General features: G+C 43.5%; 1 protein-coding gene across 2 annotated transcripts in view; it reads right to left on the bottom strand.

Annotated features, from left to right (window-relative positions):
* NFXL1 (nuclear transcription factor, X-box binding like 1) overlaps nucleotides 1-12,832 on the bottom strand; it is a 154,972-nt gene that overhangs the window by 125,840 nt on the left and 16,300 nt on the right. For both annotated transcript variants that reach the window (XM_073608484.1, XM_073608483.1), the window contains exon 4: nucleotides 10,424-10,533. In XM_073608484.1, the coding sequence (XP_073464585.1) occupies nucleotides 10,424-10,533 (110 nt within the window). The remainder of the gene's footprint in view (nucleotides 1-10,423; nucleotides 10,534-12,832) is intronic.

The raw sequence follows: 12,832 nt of genomic DNA, 5'->3' as shown, positions 1-12,832 counted from the left end.
AAGTGTGCCTAGTCTGTGCAATGCTGTACCCTACGCTAATACTCAACTAGTGAATGGTAGCGTTCAAAACATTCACCAATGCAAAGACCAGGATTGTCAGGACAGGAGGGACAATAATAGCGGGTGTCACGCCTATATCCGCGCTTGCTGCAGACATGACATCTTTTTTGGGGGGGTTCGCTGGGTAGGGGTACTCGGGAGGACATAAAGAAAATGCCTCTCATGCAGCCGACTGCATTTGGTTGGGGATGTGAATGGGGGAAGTACGGGCGCTGCAGAAGTAGTGGGTTCCCAATTAGGATTGGCGAATGCAGCAGGAAGGGCATTATGGGCACGACGGGCCTGTGTTTGTCTTTTTGGTGGCAGCGGGATACTACTTGTGCTTGCCACCTCACCAGCTTGAACTGCACTTATGGGACTCGCCACGTCACCACGTGTTACTGCAGTGCGGGTTTGACTACGACCGGGGTGTACTAGGCCGCTGGTGCTTGCCAGTTCACCAAAACGCTACAAAAAAACTGTTAGCGATCGCAGGGATCAGGCCTGACTCTGCGAACGCTGCAGTTATGCGTTTAGTGTTTTGTAAGTGACCGTGATCGATCGATACTGCACTTGGGTGGGCTGGGCTGGGCCGGGCGGAGGGGCAAAACGCAGGTGCTAGCAGGTATCTGGGCTGATCCTGCTAACACTGCGTTTGTGGGAACCCTAAACTGCTGGGGACGCTAGTATAGATCTGATCAGATCAGATATTGATCCGATCAGATACTAAACCACTAAGGGAGGTGTACGGTGCGTGCGTGGGTGTTAGCGGTACTGGCGCTAACCTGACGCTGCCTGGGGCTGGTGCTTGCCAGTTCACCAAAACGCTACCAAAAAAACTGTTAGCGATCGCAGGGATCAGGCCTGACTCTGCGAACGCTGCAGTTATGTGTTTAGTGTTTTGTAAGTGACAGTGATCGATTGATACTGCACTTGGGTGGGCTGGGCCGGGCGGAGGGGCAAAACGCAGGTGCTAACAGGTATCTGGGCTGATCCCGCTAACACTGCGTGTTTGGGAACCCTAAACTGCTGGGGACGCTAGTATAGATCTGATCGGATCAGATATTGATCCGTTCAGATACTATACCACTAAGGGAGGTGTACGGTGCGTGCGTGGGTGTTAGCGGTACTGGCGCTAACCTGACGCTGCCTGGGGCTGGTGCTTGCCAGTTCAACAAAACGCTACCAAGAAAACTGTTGGCGATCGCAGGGATCAGGCCTGACTCTGCGAACGCTGCAGTTATTTGTTTAGTGTTTTGTAAGTGACAGTGATCGATCGATACTGCACTTGGGTGGGCTGGGCTGGGCCGGGCGGAGGGGAAAAACGCAGGTGCTAGCAGGTATCTGGGCTGATCCCGCTAACACTGCGTTTTTGGGAACCCTAAACTGCTGGGGACGCTAGTATAGATCTGATCGGATCAGATATTGATCCGTACAGATACTATACCACTAAGGGAGGCGTATGCTGCGTGCGTGGGTGTTAGCGGTACTGGCGCTAATCTGACGCTGCCTGGGGCGACGCATATCACCGCCGGGCGATCAGGGGGCTAAACCTTTATTCGGTAATAAACGGCGGGTGCCCTGACACTATAAAAAATAAACGAACTAACCAGCGTCACCCGTAACAGTTATACGGTGATCAGTGGTGAAAGGGTTAACTAGGGGGCAATCAAGGGGTTAAAACATTTATTAGATAGTATATGGGGGTCCCTGACGCTATAAAACGCTGACGGCGAACCTAAATATTTACCTCCCTAACTAGCGTCACCAGCGAGACTAATACAGCGATCAGAAAAATGATCGCTTAGTGACACTGGTGACAGGGGGTGATCAAGGGGTTAAAACTTTATTAGGGGGGGTTAGGGGGTACCCTAGACCTAAAGGGGGCTACCACTCACTGCCCTAACACTGTAACTGTCACAAACTGACACCAATCAGTAATCAGAAAAAAATACTGCTTGGTGTCAGTTTGCGACAGGGGGGGGGGTGTGGTATGTGCCTGGCATGTTCTACTGTGTGTGTTTGTGTTTTGTGCACTTACATGTCTTCTCTCCTCGGCGCTGGAACGGAAACTGCCAAGCCGAGGAGAGATGACATCACATCCTCTGCCTGTGTGAAACTACACACAGGCAGGGGAGGATTTCGATTGGCTGGGAGCGATCGCGAGGGGGGGGCCACGATCGGATGGTCTCCCCCTCGCCTCCCAACGCTCACAGTGAAATGCTGACCGCCGCTGGCACGGGGGGGGGGGGGGTCCGATCGGACCCCCCGCCCGCGGGAGGCAGATCACGTACAGGTACGCGATTCTGCCTGCCCATGCCATTCTGCCGCAGTATATCTGCGTTAGGCGGTCGGCAAGTGGTTAAAGCCCTCTTTTTCAACAGTGGTCACCGGAGCCATGTCTTTAGCCAGGTGAAATGTGATTGCTTCTGTTATTTCTTTGCGCCTAAGAGAGGTTGTTGGGTATGGTGTTGCATTAAATAATGTTACTTTAATTGACGTTTGTTTTGTCTGGTTGCAGGTACTTTGTGATTGAGCGGTTTTGTTTTTCTGTAACGTCTCATACTGTTGTATGCGATTACGTTTCAGGTGATTAGACAGATTGGTGGTGTTACCCTTTGGTGCACAAACAATGGCTAAACATTGCTTGCAGTAGATGGTTTGCTGAGTTTCATCATCTGGTTTGAATCCGAAATAAGTCCACACTTTGGAATAAGCTCCTCTTTTTGGAACAAAAACATCTGGGTTTTTATCAGACTCACTTGCACATTGCTCTGCCTCTGCGGCCTCTGCCTCATTTATTATTCTACTGTTTAGTTTGTTTCTAACTTCTCGACTGTAACTTCTGCTGTTCTGATGCAGTTAACATAAGCACATCTGGCTCACGCTATAACCGATGTGACTTTGTCAAGGAGTGTTTTTGTTGCGTTTTATCTCGATCGTCAACGGACGAGACGTATGCTTCTCAGTTCTCTCCTGTGACTAAGTGTCCTTGAAAATATAATTGTCTGAACTTCAATTAGAAAATCTAACAAAAACAACCGCCAGGCACTGCAGGCAGGCAACAGTGATTGTGCTGATACAGAAGACGAGACCCCAGCTGGGCTAGAGTCCTGTGTGACTGTGTATATTCTCCAATCGCTAAGGTGCTGCTGCAGCTGTCCTTCTCTTAATATTCAACTGGGTGTGGTGGACTGGACACATGTTGTTGTATGTACCTATAGAGAAAACAAAATGCAGCTAATGCACTGACATTTAAAAGGCAACGAATCAAACAGTGTTTTTTTTTGTTTAAAGCGGGGGTCCACCTATCTATCATTTTTTTTTTTTTTTTTTTTTTTTTTTTTTAGTTCATTCACAAACTTTTCTTCTCAGCATTACATACTCACATATTGTGTATTATATGTCCGCCTGTGTCAGATTTCGTCGGAAAGAATAACTTATATTATTCACTGCATGCGGTTTCCATCTTCATTGTGGGCATTTGAAGCCCACAAGCATTTATTTCCTGGATGCGGTGAATGCTGTGCTCCCAGCATTCACCGCTCGTTCCCGCACATGCTCAGTGGCATCCTGGGAAGCCTGAGACTAGCTCCCAGGAGACTGTGCGGAGTCTGGGAGAGGCTAGAAACATGCCTACTCCCACGGGGGGACAACCAGGAAGTGCAAAGAAGAATAGAAAAATAAAAAGGTAATTACGGCGATTTAAATTTTTTTTAAACGGCATGTCAGCATCTAGGCAAGAAAGAGAATACATACAGATATTGTTCAAAATTTGGGTGGAACCCCGCTTTAAGTCACACAATAAACCTGGACTAGGTAACACAGTTAACCCCTGCCCTTGATCGCCCCCTACTCTGCGAGATATACACACACACTCACAGTAATCAGTGCATTTTATAGTACCGATCACTGTATGAATGCCAGTGGTCCCAAAAATGTGTCAAAAGTGTCCGATCTGTGCGCCATAATGTCGCAGTCCCGATAAAAATCGCAGATCACCGCCATACGCCATTACTAGTAAAAAAAATAAAATAAAAATGCCATAACTCTTTCCCCTATTTTGTAGACGCTATAACTTTTGCGCAAACCAATCAATATACACTTATTGCAATTTTTATTACCAAAAATATGTAGAAGAATACATATCGGCCTAAACTGAGGAAAAAAATTTAGCTTTTTTAAAAAAAAAAAAATTGGGGATATTTATTATAGCAAAAAGTACAAAATAGTGTTTTTTTTCAAAATTGTTTTCTATTTTTTGCGCTATATATAATAAAAAAAAAAAAAAAACACAACGCAGAGATGATCAAATAACACCAAAAGAAAGTTCTATTTGTGGGAAAAAAAAGGACGTCAATTTTGTTTGGGTACAACTGTCGCACAACTGAACAATTGTCAGTTAAAGCGACGCAGTGCTGTATCGCAAAAAATGGCCTGGTCATGGAGCAGCCAAATCTTCCAGGGCTGAAGTGGTTAATTAGGGGCAGACCTGTACTAGTACTGTATTTCACTTTGAAATAGACCTGAAACAGGTGTATCACAGTATCTGCTTAGATAATGTGGCACAAGCAACTTTTGATGTTTTCCTGCAACCTTATAATGGTGCAGGAAGTGTTATTATTTGCCCAGATTATGTGTACTCAGATTATCTTGGATAATTACAATGTATATAGTCAGCATAGACTACAGTTATTTAAAATTGCAGGGAGAGAGGAAAACAGTATGATCAAGAATTGTCCTTGTGGACGTTTTGTTACCCAGAGAAAAAACTAAATTAAAATGGCACCATTACCTTGGGTTAACGCATGTAACAATGTAGCCCAGTCTCTTCAAATGGCTATAAACCTGCAGAACAAACCATGCACAGACATGAAGTGAAAGCTGGGTCAATAATGATTCTATTGTTCTGTAAATGAATGACTAGAATTAGAAGTACTTTTAAAGAATGAGATCAAGTTTGTAGTGTACCTGGTACTAGTATGGCAAGGCGATTGAACCAGCTGAAAGTAGTTTCTCATAGGCAGACTGTGTGCACACTGCGCAGTCACTGCAGTCAGTGTTTCCCGGCTCTCCGACTAAGTGACAGCGTGGTTCCGCCCACGTACAGGCGCATCACTCTCTGCTCTGCTGACAACTGACGTCAGCCATCAGCACCATATGCGTTCCACGCTGGTTTCCGACAGCTTCTCCTCCGATAACTCCGGTCCAGGCTATATTAAAAAAAAAAAATCGAGGTAATCCAGGCTGTAGATCGCGGGGGGGGGGGGTGAATCGAAATGCGATTCTATGTACGATTAATCGTGCAGCTCTAGTGCACACCCTAAACTAATACTTTGTTGAAGCACCTTTTGATTTTATTACAGCACTCAGTCTTTTTGGGTATGAGTCTATCAACATGGCACATCCTGACTTGGCAATATTTGCCCACTCTTCTTTGCAAAAACACTCCAAATCTGTCAGATTGCGAGGGCATCTCCTGTGCACAGCCATCTTCGGATCACCCCACAGTGGTCAATCAGATTCAGCTCTGGTTGGGCCAATCCCAAACTTGAATCTTTTTCTGGTGAAACCATTCCTTTGTTGCAGCTTTCAGCTTTCTAGCAGAAGCCTGAAGGTTATGTGCCAATATTGGCTGGTATTTGGAACGGTTCATAATTCCCTCTACCTTGAAAAAGGCCCCTGTTCCAGCTGAAGAAAAATAGTCCCAAAGCATGATGCTGCCACCACCATGCTTCACTGTGGGTATGGTGTTCTTTTGGTGATGTGCAGTGTTGTTTTTGCACCAAACATATATCTTTTGGAATTATGGACAAAAAAAGTTCAACCTTGGTTTTATCAGACCATAACACATTTTCTCACATGCTTTTAGGAGACTTTAGATGTTTTTGCAAAATTTAGCCAGGCTTGGATGTTTTTCTTCGTAAGAAAAAGGCTTCCATCTTGCCACTCCCTACCCCATAGCCCAGACATGAAAAATACGGGAGATTGTTGTCACATGTACCACACAACCAGTACTTGCCAGATATTCCTGCAGCTCCTTTAATGTTGCTGTAGACCTCTTGGCAGCCCCCCGACCAGTTTTCTTCTCGTCTTTTCATCAATTTTGGAGGGATGTCCAAGCTCTTGGTAATGTCACTGTCGTGCCATATTTTCTCCACTTGATGGTGACTGTTTTCACTGTGTTCCATGGTATATCTAAAGCCTTGGAAAATCTTTAGTACCCTTCTCCTGACTGATACCTTTTTAACAATAAGTTCCCTCTGATGTTTTGACAGCGCTCTGTGGACCATGGCTTTTGCTGTAGGCTGCAACTAAGAAAATGTCAGGAAAGACCTACCAGAACAGCTGAATTTTATTTGGGCTTAATCAGAGGCACTTTAAGTGATGGCTGGTGTGTACTGACTCCCATTTAGTATGAGGTCGAATGTGATTGTTTAATTCTAAACATCGCTACATCCCTAGTTATAAGAGGGTGTGCACACTTATGCAACCACATTATTTTAGTTTTATATTTTTATCCCCCCCCCCCCAAAAGACTTGTTTGTTTTTCAATTGTGTTGTACAGTATATAGGTCATAGAAAAAGGTGGAGAAAGTTCTGAAATGATTTATCTTTGTCTCTTTTTTACATCACAGAAACCTGACATTTTAACAGGGGTGTGTAGACTTTTTATATCCACTGTATATGAATGGTTATCTTTGGAAAACAAGGAATGAGACTCTGATGTCCAAAGTGCATGACAAGTCGCACAAGTGTAAATGGGTTCTAGAGCTCCATTCACACATATGCGACTTGTCATGTGGCTTTGGACACTAAAGTTGCACCCCAGGTTTTTCAATGCACTACTTTGGTCCAACTTTCGTAGAACCTGGGTGCCATAGACTGCAATGTAAATCCACAAAAGTGAAAGTCGCAACTAAATGTTACACATGCGATGGTTGTGCAGCAGTTGTCCATTATTATTGGTCAAAGCCAAAGTCGCATCCAAGTTGCACCCACCCAAACTTGCACCAAAGTTGCACTCTAAAATCGCACGATTTTGGATTTGTACAAGTGCGAATGGAGCCTAACAGTTAAATTTTCAGGACAAACTTTCAGGGATCTGAACTATTCTTCTAAGTTCACGCAGTACTGATACACAAAGGTTTAGCAAAATGCTAACAATCTGCAAAGATAACAATGTCTGGAAAGGGAAAAAAAAAACAAAAAAAAAAAAAAAACAAAAAAAAATACTAAAATATTAGAAAGTCAAAGCGTTCATTAAGGTTAAAATGAAAACAACCTTGTAATGTCTGTTTAAGCCACTTTGGCTATGTTCACACTGATCCAACGTGGAAGTCACACGACTTCCGATCTGACTTTGCCCTGCAACTTCATGTCTGACTTCCATGCGACTTCATTGAACGGGATCCAACTTTGATATGATTGTGACTTGTTCTTTGACCAATTAAAGCAGTTCCTTTTCTTCTGGTATGGATGAAACCTCACGCCAAATTTACAAAAAAAATGAAAAATGGCGTGGGGTTCCCCCTCGAGATTCACACTAGACCCTTATCCAAGCATGCAGCCTAACAGGTCAGGAAAGACTTGCTTCCCCCACCCCAAAGCACCTTGTCCCCATGTTGATGGGGACAAGGGCCTCTTCCCCACAACCCTGGCTGGTGGTTGTGGGGGTCTGTGGGCAGGGGGCTTAAGTACCCCATACGCAGTCACATGGGGGGGGGGTGCGGGATCTGGGGGCCCCCTTTCTTAGGGTCTGGTATGAATTTTGAGGGGGACCCCATTTTGATTATTATTTTATTTTTTTGGAGTGGAGTTCCCCCTCAAGATCCATGCCAGACTCAAAGGGTTGGGTATGGATCGGGGGGACCCCTCGCCTTTGTTTTGTTTGTTTTTTGGCACAGGGTTCCCCTTCAAGATCCTCAGAGCACAAGTCGCATGCCACAAGATAGATCAGTTAAGATGATGATCCGACTTTGATGCGACTTACATTCACATCAATGGGCTGAAATCGTGCCTAAGTCAGACCAAAGTAGTGCAGGAACCTTTTTCAAAGTCAGACCGACACAAGTCGGACCAGTTAAGACGGCTTTCATAGGGAACCATTCATTCTGACATGTGATGCTCTCATAGTCGGAGCACATGTCGGACCAGTGTGAACCGGCCCTTAAATGTGGTTTTCATGTCTTTATTTTTTCTGGCTGTTGATGCTCTCATATACCTGGCTGATCCTGCCTGTGCCGCTTCTCCTACAAGTAAACTGACCATGGTAGCATAGCAGCAGATCCAAGCTACCATGGTCGGTTTACGTCTTGTGTGTAATGAATCTATATAATATATGAGTTTCACTTTTTGAATTGAATTACTGAAATAAATTTACTTTTTGATGATATTCTAATTTTTTGATCCCCTGCTGATTTTGTACGTTTGCCCACTGACAAAGAAATGATCAGTTTATCATTTTAATGGTAGGTTAATTTTAACCGTGAGAAACAGAACAAAAATATCCAGAAAAAAACACATTTCAAAAAAGTGATAAATTGATTTACATTTTAATAAGTTAAATAAGTATTTGATCCCCCATCAGCAAGATTTCTGTCTCCCAGGTGTCTTCTATACAGGTAACAAGCTGAAATTAGGAGCACTCTCTTAAAGGGAGTGCTCCTAATCTCAGCTTGCTACCTGTATAAAAAAAAAAAAAAAAAAAAGAAGAAGACACCTGTCCACAGAAGCAATCAATCAGATTCCAATCTCTCTACCATAGCCAAGACCAAAGAGTGGTCCAAGGATGTCAGGGACAAGATTGTGGACCTATACAAGGCTGGAATGGGCTACAAGACCATCGCCAAGCAGCTTGGTGAGAGGGTGACAACAGTTGTTGAGATTATTCGCAAATGGAAGAAACACAGAATAACTGTCAATCTCCCTCAGTCTGGAGCTCCATGCAAGATCTCACCTCGTGAAGTTCCAATGATCATAAGAATGGTGAGGAATCAGCCCAGAACTACACAGGAGAATCTTGTCAATGATCTCAAGGCAGCCATAGTCACTAAGAAAACAATTGGTAACACACTGCGCTGTGAAGTTCCCCCTGCTCAAGAAAGCATACGTACAGGTCTGTCTGAATTTTGCTAGTGAATATCTGAATGATTCGGAGGAGAACTGGGTGAAAGTGTTGTGGTCAGAAGAGACCAAAATCAAGCTCTTTGGCATCAACTCAACTCGCCGTGTTTGGAGGAGGAGGAGTGCTGCCTATGACCCCAAGAAAACCATCCCAACCATCAAACATGGAGGTGGAAACTTTATGCTTTGGGGTGTGTTTCTGCTAAGGGGAAAGGATGACTTCACCACATCAAAAGAGACGACGGACGGGGCCACGTACCGCCAAATCTTGGGTAAGAACCTCCTTCCCTCAGCCAGGGCATTAAAAATGGGTCGTATGGGTCTTCCAGCATGACACTGACACAAAACACACGGCCAAGGCAACAAAGGAGTGGCTCAAGAAGAAGCACATTACGGTCCCAAAGTGGCCTAGCCAGTCTCCAGACCTTAATCCCATAGAAAATATGTGAAGGGAACTATAGGTTCAAGTTACCAAACGTCAGCTTCGAAACCCTAATGACTTATTAAAATATATATATTTTAATAATAATATTTACAGACACATTTTTCAAAACCTAAATAAGGTGAAGTTATACTTTGGGAGAGCAAAAGAACATTTTAAAGTGGTTGTAAAGGGTAAATTTTTTTTTTTTTACCTTAATGTATTCTCTACATTAAAGTAAAAAAACTTTCAATGGTAGAACATCCCCCAGCCCCCACTAAATAGTCACCAGAACACAATCTAGATCCAGCGTCTGCAGCAGCGCTTCTCCCCTCTCCCGGCTCTCACAGGCTTGGCTAAGAACAGTGGGAGCCAATGCTGCTGTCAATCAAAACCTGTGCACAGAGGGCAGGATGCAGGGACAAGCCAGGCTGTGTGTCTCAATAAAATGCGAAGAACGCTGGCGAGGGACCCTAGAAGAGGACGATCAGGGCTGCTCTGTGCAAAATAAATGCCCAGGGCAGGTATGACATGTTATTTTAAAAAAAATAAAAACCAAAGCTTTACAATCACTTTAAACTGAAAGGAGAAAACGTACCTTAAAATTCAGATAGTTTAACATAAGTGTTCAATGCAATGCTCATATTTAAAAAAAACTAAAAACTTCTAACATTATGATATAGCATAGGGTTAGATTTAGAAAAAGCAGGTACTGCCCATAATAACCAGCTACCATCTTCTGTTAAGGGAGGCTAACATCCAATTGGTTGCCATAGGCAATATCATTTTTTCCTTTGCAGAAATACCTATAGGTTCCTACAATAACATGGCACTTACAGCTTGGTTTCTCTTCACCGAAGCGATGCATATCAAACAAGTCACAGCTCCAGACTGGAAAGCCTCACTCATGTATTGTTTGGTGCGCGCCAATTCACTGACATCGCCATCTGTGAAGGTAAAATAATCACATGGAACAAAAACATTTCAGTATGCCAGTCTAAAACATGTCATGTAGATGTTTGCCTTTCACCTGACAATTAGTGTTCCAACAACCTTAAAAGGAAACATAAGCAGGAGGAGCTTCTAGTCCTCTGCTGCTAGTTACATGTTTAAAAAAAAAAAAAAAAAAACGCCTTTGGAATAGAGAGTACATTTTTTATAATCAATCTTAGAATAACAGGGAGGTGAAGCCTCCATGAATCTACATGTAATATCCCACCCCCATTGTGTTTAGCTGATTAGTGGGTAGGGAGGAGGAGGGAGAGAGTGGGCTGGCATTTAACGCTGTATACCGCTCACATGTATGACTCTATAGTCACATGAGCCGCTCGGATGTGATAGGGAGGAAATGCTCAGAATAGAAACTCACTGGAAACTGAGCATGTGCAGAGCTGCCAACACTGCTCTGCAAAATCCCCAATTGCATTGGAGCTATGAACTGAAGGGGGCGATAGAGAGCAGCAGGATCAACCAGCTTTTTGAAGAATACAGAAAACACGTCTCATAGTGACTAAGTGAGCATGAACAGCATGTAATACACCATTTATTGATAGTTTTTTTTTTTTATGTGGGTTTAGTGAAACTTTAACCTCTATAGTCATAATGCATATGGAAGGGTTTGAATTACAACGCGATATACGATTCCTTTACATTGAAGCTAATCTGGCTTAAAGAACATTACTTTTAGTAAATGTAGTACATTAAGAAAAGGCCATATTGTCAATGTAGAAGGATATGGGAGCTTGCTATTGTAGTTCACAACTCTGAGGTTGGTGTAGCCTTTTCAAAAGTACAACAATTCCTAAGAGCATTAAAGCCCAACTCCAGGAATATGAAAGAAAGAAAGAAAAAAAAAAATCCGCCCCTGCACTACAAAGGTTAAATGCTTGTTATGTCTACGGATAGATGAATAAGGAGAAATACTTACCTTAGTTCTTGCTCCAGCAGAATCCCTCCAGCACTGCGATGAGTCCCATGCAGCTGCCTGTCTGCAGGTGGGGCTTACACTCATGTAGAACATGCAATATAGTATAGCAATAAGGATTCCAGTCATTGGTTACATGTTAACAACCGTGGCTCTTATAGTAATTTGTAAAATAGTAATTGGTTTATTTAGGAATTGTGAAAAACACAATTCTTTTGCCTCTTCAAATAGAAAAGTTAATCTCTCTCTTAGCGCTAGGACAGATGTAAGGAATATTTTGGCCATGAATCCAAAAGAGATTATAGTAAATTTGGCCACAAGCTAGTAGGATTTTGATTGAAAATTTTCTTTTTTGGAAAGTTCTTTAGATTTTCTATTTATTAATGGGGTCAAATCACCACACGTTTTTGACCATAGCAACGAGAACGGTGCATGTGCTTTTCGTTCAGAAAATTCCAAAATCGAACATTAAGGCTGGGTTCACACTGCAGCATGCTCTGGCTCACAGCAGAGGTCCGGTGCATCCCTATTCACTGTTTCAGGTGCAATTTCAGCCCGAATTTTGGGCTGAATTCAGACCTGAAATGGACCAAAAGATGCACAGGGCTCCTGTGCAATTCGCACTGGAGCCACTGCGGAGAGGTGTGAACGGGCTCCATAGAGAGCCAGTCACAATCTCCTGCTATGCGAATTATATTATATTGTCAGGTCTATGTGGGCATCATTGAATGTACCTATGAAAATGTACCACAGTAAGGCCAGCTTTACAGTGTAAACTATTTGCTGTCTGGTTTCAGCAGTGAAAAGAAGTTATTATATTAATACATTCAATGAAATATCTCTTTCACATACACAAATCTAAAAATGATTCTAGAAGACTTAAAAGCGGTTGTAAAGCATAATTACTTATTACCTTAATGCATTCTCTGCATTAAGATAAAAACTTTTAGATATGTGTATTGACCCCTCACCCCCTTCTACTTACCTGAGCCCAATCTTGATCCAGACCTGTTCCCATCTGCAGTGGCTCTCTCCCCTTCTCGACACTCTCATGGGCTTTGCAGAGAGTAGTGGGAGCTATTGGCTCTCACTGCTGTCAAAAGAATCTTGCGATGAGGGAGCAGGGGGTGGGGCCAAGCCTAGAGACGTGTCTATAGACGCAGGCAGCGCAGCTCAGGAATGAGCCTGCAGGTGTGCCACTATACCTTAAAATCATGCATGCATCATACATACTAGGGGGAGTACAATTGGGGGAATCAATGGTGGAGAAGGATCTGGGTGTTCTGGTAGATCACAGACTTAATAACAGCATGCAATGCCAA

This window comes from Aquarana catesbeiana, linkage group LG01, assembly GCF_042186555.1.
Source record: "Aquarana catesbeiana isolate 2022-GZ linkage group LG01, ASM4218655v1, whole genome shotgun sequence".
NCBI lineage: Eukaryota > Metazoa > Chordata > Amphibia > Anura > Ranidae > Aquarana > Aquarana catesbeiana.
This window is presented reverse-complemented; position numbering and strand designations above follow the sequence as displayed.